The sequence below is a fragment of the Chrysochloris asiatica genome, unplaced genomic scaffold (genome assembly GCF_000296735.1).
Source record: "Chrysochloris asiatica unplaced genomic scaffold, ChrAsi1.0 scaffold00019, whole genome shotgun sequence".
NCBI lineage: Eukaryota > Metazoa > Chordata > Mammalia > Afrosoricida > Chrysochloridae > Chrysochloris > Chrysochloris asiatica.
Window position 1 is genome coordinate 1,880,796 of NW_006408537.1, and position 18,568 is coordinate 1,899,363.

At 38.5% G+C, this 18,568-nt stretch overlaps 1 protein-coding gene across 1 annotated transcript in view; it reads right to left on the minus strand.

Annotated features, from left to right (window-relative positions):
- The window catches only part of PKHD1 (polycystic kidney and hepatic disease 1 (autosomal recessive)), a 722,421-nt gene that overhangs the window by 44,281 nt on the left and 659,572 nt on the right, over window positions 1–18,568 (minus strand). The window contains 2 exon segments of the mRNA XM_006835767.1: window positions 4,874–4,961; window positions 7,040–7,175. Of these exon segments, the coding sequence (XP_006835830.1) occupies window positions 4,874–4,961; window positions 7,040–7,175 (224 nt within the window).

The following is an 18,568-nucleotide window of genomic DNA, read 5'->3' on the forward strand; positions in this document are numbered from 1 at the left end:
GCAACACCATTCCTCTTCAATTTGTCATTCCCGGAATAGTAAACCATGTGGTTGTCAGATTCAAAATGGCCAATACCAGTCCATTTCAGCTTACTAATGCCTAAGATATCGATGTTTATGCATTCCATTTCATTTTTGACAATTTCCAATTTTCCTAGATTCATACTTTGTACAATCCATGTTCAGATAATTAATGGATGTTTACAGCTGTTTTTCTTCATTTTGAGTTGTGCCCCATCAGCAAATGAAGGTCCCATGAGCGTTTCTCCCACGAGCTTTACTCCATTCATGTCATTAAAGTCAACTCAACTTTGAGGAGGCAGCTCTTCTCCAGTCGCATTTTGAATGTCTTCCAACCGGATGGGCTCATTTTCTGGCAGTGTTTCTCTGCTATTCATAAAGTTTTCAGTGACTAAATGTTCAGAATTAGTTCATCACTTCTTCCTAGTCTGTCTTTGTCTGGAAGCCACATGCATACTGCCTGTAAAAATGTTCCTTTTTCAGATTGTTGTTGTTAAGTGCTGTAGGGTTAGTTCTGACTCATATTGTCTCTGTATAGGGTTTCCAAGGAGTGGCTAGTGAGTTTGAAACATCAACCTTGCACTTCAAACCAACCTTATGATCCAGTGCTTTATCCCACAGCACCACACCAGGAATTGGAAGGGAAAGGAGGAGGTGGCATCTTAAGTATTTACTTTCAGCCTAACCTTCCTTTTCTTGGACACTGGGTACTTTGAATTTGAATAAGCAGATTCTTTTTCAATTACTTAAGCAGTTGAGCATTGCAGACTTGGCTATGAATTTCATATAGTTGCAAACATTTTCTGTGCAAATGGTTTAACCACTCCAAACCAAACCCACTACCATTGAGTCCATTCTGACTCGTTGTTGTTATTAGGTGCCATTTAGTCGACTTATAGTGACCCTATGCACAACAAAATGAAACACTGGCCAGTTGTGCGCCATCCTCACATCTGTTATACTTGAGGCCATTACTGCTGCCACTTTTTCAATCCATCTTGTTGGGGGTCTTCCTCTCTTTCAAAGACACTCCATTTTACCAAGCGTAATGTTCTTATCTAGTGACTGGCCCCATCTTGTAACATAGCTGAAATATAAGAGGTGAAGTCTTACCATCCTGGCTTCTAAAGAGCATTCTAGTTGTACTTATTCCAGTTCATGGTACTTCCAATATTCTTCTCTAGCACCATAATTCAAATGTATCCATTCTTCTCCAATCATCCTTAGTCGTTGCCTAACTTTCACATGCATATGAGATAATAGAAAAGATGATGACTTAGGTCAAACACACCATAGTACTGAAACTGCTATCTTTGCTCTTTAATACTTTAAAGAGACCTTGTTCAACAGAGTTGCCTAATGCAATAAATCATTTGATTTCTTGACTACTGCTTCCATGAATATCCGTGGTGGATCTAAGCAAATTGAAGTCTTTGATAATTTCAGTCTTTTCTCCAATTATTATGATGTTTTTATTTTTCCAGTTGTGAGGACTTTTGTGTTCTTTGCATTGAGATGCAATCCATACTGAAAGGTGTATTCTTTAACTCATCATTAAGTACTTCACGCTCTCTTCATTTTCATCAAGCAAGGATTCCTTATCTGTATATCTGTAGTTATGAATTTTCCTCCAATCTTGATGCCATGTTCTTTTTCATAGAATCCAGCTTCTGTTATTAGTTGCTCAACATAAAGATCAAATAAATATAGTAAAAGGAAACAAACTCGGTGCACACATTTACTGATTTTAAGCCTTTCAGTATTCTCTGTTCTGTTCAAATAACTATTTCTTGCATTAAGTATAGTTTCCTCATAATCACAATTAAATGTTCTAGAATTCCCATTCTTTATAATGTTGTCCATAGTTTGTCATGATTCACACAGTCAAAAGCCTTTGCATACTCAAAAAAAGCACAAGTGAACATCTTTCTGGTTTTAGTCAAGACCCATCTGAAATCAGCAATGATATTTCTAGTTCCACATCCTCTTCTGAATCTAGTTTGAATTTCTGGAAATTCTTTGTCAATGCACTGTTGCAATATATTTGAATTATTTTCAGCAAAATTGTACATGCATGTGATATTAATGATATTGTTTCATGATTTCTGCATTCCATTGGGTCTTCTCCCTTTGGAATGGGCAAAAGTCTCTTCCAATCAGTTAGCCAGGTAGCTGTCTTACAAATGTCTTGGCATAGATGAGTGAGTGTCTATAGTACTACATCAGTTTGTTGTAAGATTTGTATTTCATGAATTCCTGGAGCTTTGTTTTTTGACAATACCTTCAATGCAACATGCACTTCTTCCTTCAGTGCCATTGGCTCTTGTTCATTGATACCCTTCAAATGGTTGAACATCAAACATTTCCTTTTGGTACAATGCCTGTGTATTCCTTTCATCTTCTTTTGATTTTTTAAAATAATTCAACATTTTTGCCAATAGAATCTTTCAATATTGAAAGTCAAGGCTTGAATCTTTTTTCAGTTCGTTCAGCTTGACAACTGTTGAGTGTGTTCTGTGTGCATTTTGCTATAATACTTGATTTTGATTTTTTTAGTTGCCCTTTGAAATTTTCTCTTCAACTCTTTTATTTCCTTATTTCTTCCATTTGCTTTAGCTTTTCAATGTTCAAAAGAAAGTTTCAGAGTCTCTTCTGACATCCATTGTGGCCTTTTCTTACTTTCCTGACCTTTAAATGATCTTTTTCTTTCTTCATGTATGATGGTCTTGGTGTCATTCCACAACTCATTTGGTTTTCACTCATTAGTGTCTAATGGATCAAATCTGTTCTTGAGTCGGTCTCTAAATTCAGGTGGGATATATTCAAGGTTGTATTTGACTCTCATGGATTTGTTTTAATTTTCTTCAACTTCAGCCTGAACTTGCATATAAGCAATTGACTGACTCTGGCCTTATTTTGGCTGGTGATATGGAGCTTTTCTACTGTAACTTCTCATTGTTGTACTCAATTTGATTCTGTGTATTCCATCTGGTGAGGTCCTTGTGTATAGTTGTCTTCTATGCTTTTTAGAAAATGTATTTTCAATGAGTAAGTCATCGAGTAATGATTTCCAGCATCATTTCTGTCACCAAAACCATGTTTTCCAACTACTGATTCTTCCTTTTTGTTTCCAACCTTTTCATCCCAATCAACAATAATTGTCAATGTATCCTGATAGCATGTTTAGTCAATTTCAGACTGAAGAAATTGATCAAATTCTTCAATATCATCATCACTGCCTTTAGTGGTTGTTTTGTAAATTTGAGTAATAGTGGTATTAATTGTCTTCCTTGTAGCACATGTATATCAACCTATCACAGACAGCATTATACTTCAAGATAGATCTTGAAATGTTCCTTTTGACAATGAATGCCCTTCTTCAATTTGATGTTCCTGGGATAGTAAGCCATACGATTATTGGTTTCAAAATGCCAAGAGCAGTTCATTTCAACTCACTAATTACTAAGCAATGTAATATTTTGACTCTCATTGACCTGTTTTAATTTTTTCCAGCTTGAGCAATTGATAGCCTGTTCCACAGTATGTCCCTGAATTTGTTTTGGCTGATGATATGAAGCTTTTCCACCATCTCTTTCCAAAATGTCATGAATTTGACTTCTGTGTATTCCATCTGGACAAGTCCATGTATTTTCTTCTAGATTGTTTTTAAAAGGTATTTGCAATTAAAAAGTCACAAGACCTCTTTAAAGTGTTCAAGAGCAAAGGTATCTGTTTGAGGACAAAAGTGCACTTGACCCAAGCCATGGTATTTTCAGTAACTTCATTTAAATGTGAAAATCAGACAACAAATAAGAAAGAACATAGAAGAATTGATGCATTTGAGTTATGGTGTTGGAGAAGAATATTAAAGGTACCATGAACTTCCAGAAGAACAAACAAATTGGCGTTGAAAAAAGTACAACCAAAATGCTCCTTAGAAGCAAATATGGTCAGACTTTGTCGCTGCTACTTTGGACATATTATCAGGAAGGACCAATCTCTAGCAAAGGACATCATGCTTGGTAAAATAGAGGGTAAGTGAAAAAATAGGGAAACCTCTGATGAGATGAATTGGCACAATAGCAACGGCCATGGATTTAAGATTAACAGAAATTGTGAGGCTAGTGCAAGACTGTGCAGTGTTTCAGAAGCTACTCAATGGCACCTAAGCATAACAACATTTCCTGATATTGATCTTTGGAAGTTTCCTTTTTGACAATTTCCAATTTCTCTAGATTCATACTGCATTTATTCCACATTCCAATTACTAATGGATATTTTCAGCTATCACTCTTGTTTTGAATCATGCCACCCACATCAGCAAATGAGCATCCTGAAAGCTTTGTCCGTTCAAGTCATTATGGTCAGTTCTGATTTCAAGAGGTAGCTCTTTCCCTTTCACATTTTCAGTGCCTTCCAACTTGAGGGACTCATCTTCCTGCACTGTCTGACAATGTTCTGCTATTCATAAGGTTTTCATCAGCTAACTGTTTAGAAGTTACCTGCCTACCTTTCATCATAGTCTATCTTAGTCTGGAAACTCTGATGACACCTTTCCCTCATGGTTGACCTTGCTGGCATTTAAAATACCAGTAGCATAGTTTCAGCATCACAGAAACATGATAGCCACCATAGTACAACAAATTGACAGACAAGTGGTAGATTCTGACTCATAAGAACCCTATATAGGTTTCTGATATGCTAAATCTTTATGAAAGCAGATAGCCTCATCTTTTTCCTGACTGTAGAATTTGATCTGCCAAACTTTTAGTTAGCAACGCAATGCCTACCCCATTGTGCCACCAGGGCTCCTTGCTTTAACCATAAATCCTGGAAAATCACACATATCTACCTTTCAATGCTGAGTCTGATGCCCCTTCCAAGGAAGCTGCAATGGTCCAAGGCTTCATGGGGACCCCCAAGGACTGCACTCTTCGATTCTAGAATTGGGGTGTGGGGAGTGGAACAACAATGACAAAAAATGTTCTTAAGATTAATATAATTCAGACAGAAAACTTTTTATAAAACACATATTTCAGAGGAAAAATGGAAAGTATAAATGTATTCTCTTCCTCATATTAAGAATGTATCTAAATTAGTTTATCGAGAAGAGAAGGGAGATTTTTGTAGGAAAACTTGGGACCAGACAGTGAAGAGGAGAAAGGGAAGCCAAGTTTATGGAAGAGGAGACTAGCATTATGTGTTGAAGGTTAATGGGTAAGGAAAGGTTAACAGAGAATTGGATGAGTGCCCAAATAGATCAAAATTGACAGTCTCCCAAGTGAACACTTCAGTTCCACAGCCTTCTTTGCAAACATGCCAGAGAATGCATCTTAAAGACTGCAAAAGGCAATTTAATGATCGTATTTCACTCCCTCCAACTCTACCCCCCAACGGGCTTGGTAAAAGGCACTCTGGTGGTGCTTCAGTTTAAGTACTGGTCTGCTCACAGCACTGTTGGCAGTTCAAAGCAACCAGTTGCTCTGCAGGAAAAAGATGAAGCTTTCTGTTACTTAAATACAACCTCACAAACACTCTACAGGGTCACTGTGGGTCAGAATCAAGTCAGAGGCAATGGGTTTGGTGTTCTACTTTCTTTCCGTTTAGTAAATATGTCATCTAAACTCTCTGCCAGCAAATCAATTCTGACTCTAAGTCATACTAAAAGACAGAGGAGAACTGCTCCTTACGGTTCCTTAGACTGTCAGTCTGTACCATAACCAGCGATTTCATTGGTTTCCGGTGGAGTGACTGCTGGGTTTGAACTGCCAACTTTGCAGTAAGCAATTCAACACTTAGAAAATATCAAAGATAGCAAAATCACAGGGTATATGCACTAAAATTAGAATAAAACACTGAAGCTTCCTGTTGATTATTTTCTTAACCATGTTGTTGTTGTTGTTGTTAAATGCCATCAAGTCGGATCCGACCCATAGCAACCCTGTACAGGGTTTCCGAGGGTGTAAATCTTTACAGGAGTAGAAAGCCTCATCTATCTCCCGTGGAGCGGCTGGTAGTTTCGAACCGCTGACCTTAAGGTTTGCAGCCTGATTCGTAACCACTACGCTACCAGAGCTCCTTTTCTTAACCATACCTTTGAGAAATATTTTAATATAATCCAAAACTATAATCACATATTGCTGTTGTATGCCATCAAGTCTTGATTTATAGTAACCTTATATTGCAGAGTAAAGTCCTGGTTTGGAACTTTAGGATAAGCACTAGACTATGACCCACAAGTTTAATGGTTGGAACTCACCAACCACTTGGAAATCCTATACAGGGTAGCTATGAGTTGGAATCTATGTTATAGAATGTAAGAACAACATAAGGAAAAGTGTAAGTGTACTACTGTGGTGCTGTAGGATATGCACTGAACTGCTAACCATAAAACTGGCAGTTTAAACCCACCATCTGCTCCTTGGAACCCCAGCACAGGGTCGCTTAACTATGAGCTATAACCGACTCCACGGCAATTAACAACAGGAGTCTATGACAGAGTAGAACTGTCCATAGGATTTTCTAGACTGTAATCTTTAGGGGATCAGATTTCCAGGTCTATCCCCCATGTAGCCCTTGCATGGGTTTAAACTGAAAACCTTTCAATTAATAGTGGAGTAGAGAGCTTAATCTTTGTATCACCAGGGATCCTTATATGACCCGGTAACTTCTTTCCATTAGTATGCGCACTGACTGCTTTCAGTATATTTCTTTGAGAAGGCTAGATTTCAAAGAAGATATGAGAGACTTACTTCAAAAGTTTACTTGGGGAGGAAAAATATCTGAATTATATGTCTTTTGTACCCATGATCAATTTCTGAATACTTATAAGAAGTGGAAGGGAATTAGACTGTAAAATGGAAGAAAATGAAGACAGTAATTTGAAGAGCTAAGCATAGCAAATGTCACACAACAAGTATTCTATACTGTATATTAATAAAAATGAAGTCTAAAGCACATGCTGAATACAATATGACTCCCAGCTCTACACAAAAATTGTTAACTGCAAAAAAGTTACCTTCTCATCAAGAAAAACAAGTTGTGGTTGTATGTGAAGCTCTTTTCCTACTTCTCCATCAGAAGGTTGGACTAGGACTGAAAGCATATAGGGCCGAATGTATAGCACGTTCCCAGTATTGAAACTGCTTGTATTGCTGGCATATGTGAAAATAAATAGAATAAGTCCAGAGATTACAAATATCATTTCAGTAGGTTTTCCCGTAACACATTATTATCAGTGACAATATTTGCATTTGTTTGTATTTCTAGGAGCTTACTACTCTGCTACACAATGCATTTATACCAAAGAATAACAACTATATATTTATTTTCATAGATTTCATTAGCCATAATAAAGGAGGGACTGGGAGGTTGAGAAAAAAAAACAATTTGTGAATTCAGATTTTTATATTGGAATCCAGGGATGGTTGGTGGTTCAAACTCACCAGCTGCTCCTAGAAAACCTGATACACGGTCACTGTGAGTCAGAACTGACTCATCAGCACTTAACAACAACAACACTGTTTATTATGATACAAAAAGAAACCCGCTCTCATCAACTTTGATTCATATGACTCTATATAAGGTCTCCAAGGCTGTAAATCTTTCTGGTTGCACACAGCATCTCGTTTTCCAGCAGAGCAGCTAGTGGGTTTGACCTGACGACCTTGTGGTCAGCAGGCTGATGCTTAACTAACTGCACCCCAGGGCTACTTTTGGTATGATCAGACAATAAAAGTCTTGGTGAGGAAAGTTATCAGAAGAAAATACTTAGGAAATAAGGATGTGTTCAACAGTATGCTGGTAAAACAATTCTGAAAAAAAGAAAGATCTTACCCTCTTATTTCTGTGGTATAAATACTCCCACAATGTTGCTGTTGTTAAGTGCTGTTGGGTTGGTTCTGATTCAAAGTGACCCAGTATCAGGTTTTCAAACTGTGAATGTTTGAGGGAACAGAAAGACTCATCTTTTTTATCCCTGCAGAGCAGCTGGTGGGCTCGAACTACCAACCTTGTGGTTCACAGTCCAGTGCTTATCCTACAGCACCACCTCACCCCCACCACAACCATTTCCAAAATAACTGCATGACGTCACTGAACATAGATTGCAAAAGATACCTGTGAGCCAGCTCCAGTAAACCTCCGTGTTACATGTTATAGCTCACTTAATCATCATAGCACGGTTTATATTCTCCACAGTGGGCCTTTCGCTAAGCAGGTTTAGCTACTATTGAATTAATTGACTGAGTCATTTTAATTGCATGAATCCCCTCAGTAGAATAATTAAGTGTTTCTCCATGTAGTTGGGAGATTGGTTCCTTAACACTGCCCATTCCCTCTCCATACCAAAATCTCCAAATGCTCAAGACCTTTGAATAAAATAGCTTAGTATCTGCATACAGCCTACCCACATCCTCCCATTTTTCCACACAAAGAGTAAGCAAATACAAAGGGAGCACTACTCAAACAAGGAGTGCTGGAGTGAGAGAGCGGATCTGTAGGATAAGCACTGGACTACAAGGTTGGTTTGAACTGCAAGGCCATTGGTTCGAACCCACCAGCTGCTGTGTGGAAACCCTATACAGGGTCACTATGGGTTGGAACGAACTTGAGGATCCTTAACCACACATCAAGAGTAGCCTAGGTACTACTCTCAGATGTTCATGTATTAACTCATTGCATCTTTAAAATGAGATCATGAGGTATGTACACTTATCATTCTATTTTATATATGAAGAAATGAGATCCAAAAAAGTTTTTTAAATAACTTGCCTCAGGTTATACAACTAATAACTGTTAACTAGTAAGATATGTGGAGTCCTTCTGTGGCGCTGTGAGTTAATGCACCAGAGTACAAAGCTGTTTGAACTGCAGGGTTGGTGGTTCAAGCTCACCAGCTGCTCCTGGGAAACTCTATACAGGGTCGATATGGGTCGGAACCGACTTGATGGCACTTAACAACAACAAACAACAATGAGTTATATTGTCTCTTTCCTCTTCAACCTTATTAATTATTGATTACACTTAGCAATAAAATAGGATTAATATAAAATATAATGATTACATAATTCATGATACCCCCATACATCTTTTACACAGAGTTTTGATTTTGGTATTTTTGATGACCCACTAACTTTATTGAAAGAATATTATACTTTAAACTCATATTGAAACCATACTTACTGGATCCATTAAGACTGAGGACTCACCCAAATCTAATGCCTGGGAATAATATTTAAACCTTGAACTGTAACTATCCCATGAAGCTACCACTAAACAACAGTTCAGCCCAATTAATAACGAATGTTTGCCTTGAGTATGTTGTTGCTGTTAAGTGCCGTGGAGTTGATTCCAATTCAGAGACCCAACATAGGGTTTACGAAGAGGGGCTGATGGGTTTGAACTACTGACTTTGCAGCTTAACGTTACCTTGCAGTACAGTGCATTATCCTGCAGCGTCACACCAGGACTCTGTCTTGAGCATAGCCTTCTTATAAAAGGAAAAATCAAAATAAGCTTAAACGGACACAGTTAATTTAAAACACAGATGAGAACCTTATGGGGTTGAGAATGGCAACCAAACAATACCGGTGGGATAGTGAGATAGTGACAGAACAGAAACTATATAACCAATGTCATTGAACTATTCACATAGAAACTGTGAATGGAATGTATGCTTGCTGGTATATATATTGCCATCAAAAATAAATATAATATTTTAAAAGAGCATTGTTGTCGTGAAATGCCGTGGAGTCGGTTCTGCCCATAGTGACCCTGTATAGGGTTTCTGAGGAGCAGCTGGTGAGATTGAACCACCGACCTTGCCATTCAAACGGCTTTGCAGTCTGGCACATTAACCCACAGCGCCACACCAGGACTCCCAAAGAACATTATATACCTATTAATTGATTAATTTGTGGTATTGTGGGCACACAACACATAGTTGACAATTAAAGTGTGTAGGATAACACCTTAATAACGACCATCCCTTAGTGAGGCTTACTGCTCCTGCAGAGATTTTAAAAGGCTTGGAAACCCTAGACAGGGTCACTATGAGTCGGAACCAATTCCACGGTATATAACACCAGCAACAACTTGGTAACTTATTGAAACAGCCTAAGCCAAGTCTAACAAGGCTTTAATTTAAACAACAATGACAAAACCCAGGTAGCTTATCAAATTAAATGTTTGTGAGTCAACTACTCAAATCCCTGACATTTTATTTTTCCTATGTGAGGAAGAAAAGAAAAGCTATTTATTTATCACGTAGGACATATGCTAAGTAAAGGTGAAGAATAGTCCTAAAAACTGGAAAAAATTAGAAAATAAAATGCAAAGGATTACAAAATGCCTTGCTTCTGTAGAAACCGATTCCCCACTTCCCTGGAGAATGATGGGAAATGTAGGCAGAGCAGAGACCCCCTTTGGTCACCTAGCAATTAAATCCCTGGTCTCTAATCTAGAGCCATTCCCTGAGAAGTCAACGTTCACTGGACCAATCATCATTTACTAGCTGGCTTAGTCTAAATGGGTAAAACTCCTTTCCTTTTTCAAGGGAACAATTTGAATCAGATTTTTTAAATGTTTAAATCCATGCTATCAATTCTATCTTTCTATGAGTCCTAGGTTATTGGAAATTCCAACATCCTTACCGGGTCCTAATTATCCCTTAACCTATCCTTTAAACTCTTTTTGATTTGGAGACAAGATGCAAGCAAGGAGACCTGGGCTAGGCTGTTTTAATAAGTAAAGAGACTGAAAGACCCTATCAAAGAGCCTGCCATAAAGTACACTGATGACTAGCAACCCAGGAATGGGAACCAACTGCCTGAAAACCTGAAGAAAGGCCCTTCCCTGACACACTTTAAAGTTTATTGTGAGCAAACATCTCTTATTAAATGTAAACAGCATCTCACTGGAGGTCAGAGACTTGCTGCTACAGCATATCCCAAGGTAATACCACTTTAAGCTCCACATAAACTCTTAAGCAGTTTCTATCCTAAAACCTGACCGTAGGTGGTACAGTTTTTTACGATATGTTATAATAGTGCAATAAATCTGTTAGCTTAAAATCGAATCTCCGTGGCCTTTTAGAGAAATCATCATTAAATGCAGGGTCCTGTTAATGATGCCATCGAAGTGAAATTGTTTAATCTGCTAAGGGGGTGAAAGGTCACCAAATGAATTTTTTATAATACATCAACTTGACACGCAATAGGGAAAACTGTAATAGATAAAAGCAAAGGAAAAGGGCACTGTCTTCTTCTGATAGGTCAATGGCAGCCAAGAGAGTCACTCATCCACTTTCCTTTCACGATGGGCTCCTTTTGCATTTAATATGGACACCCAATTAATACCTCAGCACCACAGACAACCTCATTTTAGGTGACTTATAGCAATTTCTCCCCCTTCCCTGAAATGAAAGTGATCACAATACATCATAGCATTGTGCGAATTAACGTTAATTGATTCAAGTTACCAAGCAATGATGGGCCACTTATATAATCTAGGCGTTATTGGGTGCTAGAAGGGATGGAGGGAAGATTAGATTCCAGTGTCCGTTGCTGTGACGACGGGAGTCACCTGACGCCTTGTTAGACAGTTGTAAGGTTCTATTGCTGGCCCCAGTGGGGTCGTCAGTAAACTGGAGTGATGTCCAAACATCATTACACGCTGCTCCGATATTAAAGCAAAGGGATTAGCAACTTATTGCAAGCAACCTGGATTTGTCATTGTGCTGTCCTTATCCAATTTCCAACCGCTAATGTGACTGTAGCCTGCAGGCAGAAGGACCTACAGCCAAACTTTAAAAATGGGGGAGGAAAGTTCCCTCTGATGTTCCCAGTTTTAACCACTAGTTAACAGCTTCTAGTACCCAGTCAAGTTCGTAGAAGAATTTTTTTTTTTCCCCTTATGACACCTAAGTGCTAACTGAAATAAAAAAGATCAAGAGAATTCAGACCTTTCCCAGTTCCAAGATCACTAGTCTCTGCTCTAACCTGTTTTCTGCCAGATCCAAAATATTTACCCACTGAAGGAGAGGACATTTGCATTTGCATGACAAACCCAGTAAAAAAAAAAAATGAAGATTGCTGGGTTTCCAAAACTGACTCAGGGCTACTGAGTACACTGGAGGTATGGTTGGTATTAGTGAAACTCCCATGTCCTTCTTCAGCCATATCCTCCGAACACTTACTGAGCCAGGTTCTTGAGACAGAGCTTCCATTCTTGATCAAATGTTTGTGGGCCTCTTGAGCATTTTCAATCTCTATTGTTTTAAATAAGTCTGTTGTTGTTGTTAGATGTCAGGAACCCTTTCATAAAGACACCCTCTCTCCAACAAGAATAATGGAACAAACCACTTCCTGATCTTGCACCATCACCATGAATGTAACTTATAGGGTACTGATTTTCAAAAGTAGATCACACTAGGCTTTTTTTCCTACTCTGCCTTAGTTTGGAAGTTCCATTAAAACCTGTTCAGTGTCATAGTAACATACAAGTATCCATTGACAGATGGTCTGCAGCATAGAAGGTGAAAATTCTACCACTCTCCCTTCTTTAAGCAGGACAGATAAGGCTGAATAGTCTATATGTGCATTTAAGGAACCAACTTGAATTCCAAAAAATCTTTGGAGGATTCTGCAGCTTAAGAGAAGAAGTCTGCGTTTCCTAGTCAATTCATTTCAATGAACACCTGTCAACCCTCCTACTATGGAAAATATAATGGTTAATGCACTGTAAAATATACAAAGATAAAATATTCAGGACTTCTGCCGTTCTGGAATCTTTTCCTATATAGTTTATAAGGAAACAAATTCCTTTCCTGGTTATTTTCCTGCCTTTACACAGGCCATTTAAACATTGTGGTCCTTATGTTCCCTATGTCCTGATGTGGCGCTGTAGGATAAGCACTAGACTAACCACAAAGTTGACTGTTCAAACCCATCAGCTACTCCTTGGAAGCCCTATGAAGGATCGCTGTGAGTAGGGATGGACTCAATGGCAATTAATAATTACATCAACATGCTCCCTATTAACTGTAATCAGATGCCCTTGTTGTTGTCATGTTGTTAAGTGCCATTGAGTAGGTTCTACCCTATATAGGGTTTCCGAGGAGCGGCTGGTGAGCTTGAACTGCCAATCTTATAGTTCAAGCGGAGGCTGTCAATTCAGGAGGGAAGCAATATCTGATCATCTAATGGTTTCTTTCTGGCACTATGGCCTGTCACTGTAAGCACACAGTACATGTTATTATAGTAATAGTATGACACATCCATCAGTACTCAGCATGTACTTCCTGTCTCTTAGGTCATTAATTCCCTCTGAAATGTGACTGCTCATCTTGTCCTATCAATTATAAGTTCTAGAGAAAGATGAGGCTTCCTGCTCCCATAAAGATTTATAGCCTTGGAAACCCTGTACAGGGTCACTATGAGTCAGAACCGACTGCACGCACATAACCACCACCACCACCTCCAGTACACAGCTCAGGATGTGTGGTCACTCCTGTGCTGTAATACATTTCAGTAAACTTTTGTGATTTTTCTGGAATTGTTTATTTCAGTTTAAAATTTGAGTAACCCAAGTGTGCCAGGAATAGATAAAATAGATTTTAGCAATGCTAATAGTAAGCAAACATTTTAGGAGTAAAAACCTAATTAATAAACTTATATGACAATGCTTTAAAATGACATTTTATAATAAATCTAGCTTGATCTGTTATTTAGGAGAACAGAAAGGCTGAATTTATCTTTTAGATCATAAACAAATATTCCAAATTTTCTGTTTGGAGAGGGCTGCTATAGCAACCAGTCTGGTTAGGTAAACAGAAAACTTTCTAATGCAGAAGAGTTAATGCAGAAAATTGGTCATAGGAGTATTAGTACAGTGTGAAGCCAAAAAGGCTGTGTCTCACTATTTATAACAAAATGTTTAATGACATTGATTGTACATGATGGAGTCCTGGTGTGGTGCTGTTGGTTAACACTCTGGCCTGGAAGATGGTTTGAACAGCAAGATCAGCAGTTCGAACTCACCAATCACTACTTGGAAACCCTATAGAAGGCTGCTATGAGTTGGAACTGACTCGACGACAGTTAACAACAACATTGTACATGATACTGTGCTTACAATAAGCACTGGACTGTGAACCACAAGGTCTGTGATTCAAGCCCACCATCCTCTCCATGAGAGAAAAATTAAACATTTTGCTCCTGAAAAGACTTGAAGACTCTGAAACACTATACAGGGCCAAAACCGACTCAAAAGCACTTAATACTAACAACAACTGTGCTTAGGTACTCTGAAGAATATAATAGTGAATTGGAACCTTGCCCATATAATACATATTGTAAAGATTAAAATATATTCAAAGTAATTTTATGAAAAAGTCAGTTAATGGTTCTTTGTCTAGTTATCGAGTTATCTATCTAGTTCTGATTAGCTACACAGTTCTGCTATAACAGAAAAAACACAAGTAATGGCATTAATAAACAGAAATCGATTACAGTTAGTTATGTCTGTTGTTAAGTGCTGTCAAATAGTTCTGACTCACCGCGACCCTCTATAGGGTTTCCAAGGAGGGGCTGGTGAGTTTGAACTGCCAACCTTGGGGTTCAAACCAACCTTGTGGTCCCGTGCTGGTCCCACTTATGACACTAGAAACCTGAATTCAGGTTTCCCCACCTCTTGGGGGAGGTTTTTTCTCTCTACTGGCTCAATTTAAATGGACAGGTATTGTCTCATTTCAGCATCTGTGGGCCTGGCGTTCCTTAGAGATCTACAGGTGTCTTTGCATCAGTTGTTGTTAGGTGCAATCAATTCTGTACCAACTCATAGAAACCCTATGTACAACAGAACAACACACCCCCGGAACTGCACCAACCTCACAATACTTGCTATGTTTACAGTCATTGCTGCAGTCACTGAGCCAATCCATCTCATTGGGTGTCTTCCTCTTTTTCTCCGACTCTCCACTTTACCAAATATGATATCCTTCTCAAGGGAATGATCCCTCCTGATTATATGTCTGAAGTATGAGAGATGATGTCTGGCCATCCTGGCTTCCAAGGAGCATTCTGGTTGCACTTCTTCCAACACAAATTGGTTTGTTTTTATGGCAGTCCATGGTACTTTTTATATTCTCCAACACCATAACTCAAATGCATCAATTCTTCTATGATCTTCCTTATTCACTGTTCTACTTTCACATGCATATGAGATTATTGAAAATACCATCACTTGGGTCTGGTGCATCTTAGTTTTCAATCTGACATCTTTGTTCTTCAATACTTTAAAGAAATCCTGTGCAGCAGATTTTCCCAATGCAATATATCATTTGATTTGTTGACTACTGCTTTCATGAGTACTGATGGTAGATCAGTACATGTGGAAGTATTTGAAGTCTTTGAAAATTGCTATATTTTTTACATTTATATGGATGTTACATATTAGTCCAGTGGTGAGGGATTTTGGTTTCTTTACATTGAGGTGAAATGCATACTGAAGGCATTGGATTTTGATCTTCATCAGTAAGGATTTTAAATCATCTTTGCTTTCAGCAAGCAAAGTTGTATCATCTGAATATTGCAGGATGTTAATGAGTCTTCCTCCAATCCTGATAACACGTTTTTCTTCATAGAATCAAGCTTCTCAGATTATCTGCTCAGCATACAAATTAAATAAATATGGTGAAAGAATACAACTCTGGCATACACGTTTCATAATTTTGAACTATTCACTATTCCCTTGTCCTGTTCAAACAACTGCCTCTTGGTCTATGTACAGGTTCCTCATGAGCACAATTAAGTGTTCTGCGATACTCGTTTTGTTCAATTATTGTCCATAGATTGTCATGATCCACACAGTCGAAAGCTTTGCATAGTTAATAAAGCACAGGTAAACATCTGTCTGGTATTCTCTGCTTTCAGCCAAGATCCACCTGATGTCAGCAATGATATCCCTCGTTCTATATCCTCTTCTGAATCTGGCTTGAATTTGTGGGAATTCCCTGTAAATGTATGGTTACAGCTATTTTTAACTTATCTTTTGCAACATTTTACTTGCATGTGATATTAATAATATTATCTGATGATTTCTGCATTCCATGGGTCACTTCTCTTTGGATTAGGCACAAATATGGACCTCTTCCAATAATTTGGCCAGATACCTGGCTTCCAAATTTCTTAGCATAGATGAGTAAGTGCCTCCAGTGATGCATCAGTGTGCTAAAAGATTTCAATTTGTGTTCCATCAATTCTTGGAGCCTTATACTTTGCTGATGCCTTTAATGTGCCTTGGACTTCTTTCAGTATCACTGACTCTTGTTCATATGCTACCTCTTGAAATAGTTGAACATCAAACATTTCTTTTGGTACAGTGACTTTATGCATTCCATCCATCTTCTTTGGATGCTGTCTGCATCATTCAATATTTTGTCTATAGAACCATCAATATGTTTTCCATTTTATTGTTGACAACTTCCAGTTCTCTGAGAGTCATACTTGTACATTTCATCTTCTGATTATTAATGGATGTTTATAGCTGTTTCTCTTCATTTTGAGTTGTGCCCCATCAGCAAATTAAGGTTTCAAAGGCTTTACTCCACTCGTGTCATCACAGTCAACTCTACTTTAAGGAAGCCGCTCTTTCCCAGACTTATTTTGAATGCCTTCTAACCTGAAGGGCTCATCTACCAGCACTATATGTGACAATATGCTGGTGCTCTTCATCATGTTTCAGTACTCAATATTCTAGTCCTGTGTTCCACTGCTATTCATAAAGTTTTCAGTGACTAAATATTCAGAAGTAGTCTGTCTCTCCTTCTTTCTAATCTGTCTTCATCCAGAAGCTCAGCTGAAACCTGTGCACCATGGGTGACCCTGCTGGTATTTAAAATATCCATGGCATAGCTTCCAGAAACACAGAAAAATGCTAGTTACCACAGTAGGACAAACTGACAGAAGACTGGTGGGATAGTTACCACAGTAGGACAAACTGACAGAAGAGTGGTGGGATCATCTCCTAACTCTAAGAAATTCTCAGCACAGGGACCCTGGAGCTAAAGGATGTGCTCTGCTCTAGACTTTTCTTTCTTGATGATGTTCCTGTTGTTTAGTACTGCCGAATTGGTTCTGATTCATAGCAACCCTACACATAGGATATCCCAGGAGAAACTAGTAGGTTTGAACTGCTGACCTTATGGTTCCCAATTCAATGCTTATTCTAGAGTTCCACACCAGGAATACCTGTCTCTCTGCTCGTTTTCTTTTGATTTCCCTCTTATAAGATAAAAGGTGAGGCAGACCACACCCCAGGAAAACTCCCTTCACATCTCATTGAGGAAGTGGCCTAACTTAGGGTATTGCATCTTGCATCCCACCCTAATCCCTTAAAACTATTTGGCTGATGACATCAGATCACATCATGGGGAATGATCACATCATTGTTGTTGTTAAGTGCCACTGAGTCAATTCTGACCCATAGCAACCCTATACAGGGTTTCCCAGGAACAGCTGGTGAGCTTGAACCACTGACCTTGCAGTTCAAAAGACTTTGCAGTCTGACACATTAGCCCACAGTGCCACACCAGGACTCTGATCACATCACTGGTTGGTTGGTTACGTGCCGTGGAATCGGTTCCGACTTATAGCGACCCTGTACAGGGTATCCAAGGCTGTAAATCTTTATGGGAACAGAAAGCCTCATCTTTCTCCCATGGAGCATCTGGCAGTTTTGAACTGCTGACCTTGTGGTTCATAGCCCGATTCGTAACCACTATGCTACCAGAGCTCCTTAGGTAACTGTAAAACCACTGAGAGTCATAGTGCAGTCAAATTGGCGTGACATTTTCAAACACACAATTCAATCCATGACAATGGTTAAGCAGGTGTATATCCAATTATATCTTTGTAATAGATATAGGATAATGTGATAAATAAAACATATTCTATAAAGTAGTTATTGCATTAGGAAGGCTTTAGAAAAATTGCTGCATGTGAATTATGGTGTTGGTAAAGAATATTGAAAAGTATTAAAGACTGCCAGAAGAATGAACTATGGCTTTGAAGAAGTATAGCCAGAATGTTTCTTACAAGTGCAGTTATAAGTGAGGAATGCAAGACTTTGTGTCTCATACGTTGGTTTTGTTGTCAGGAAGGACAAGTATCAGGGGAAGGACATCATGTTTGGTAAAGTGGAGGGTCAGTGAGAAAGAGGAAAACTCTCCATGAGCTGAATTGGCATCTCATGAAATGGTGATAGTAACATTGAGCTCAAACGTAACAATAATTGTGAGGGTGATACAGGACCAGGCAATGGTTCATCATGGTGTACACAAGGTTGCTATGAATTAGAACTGACTTGATGACACTTAATCAGAATAGTAAGTAGTTGAGTTGATTTTTGTTAAATCTGACCATTAAATTTTAAATGTTTAGATTTTCATACATTTTTAACATAATAGCTGTTTAATTAAAGTGTATAGAATAAAAAACCAACGTAGTTTCATGGATCTTTATTATATTTTCCTAGGATGTAGCTCCTA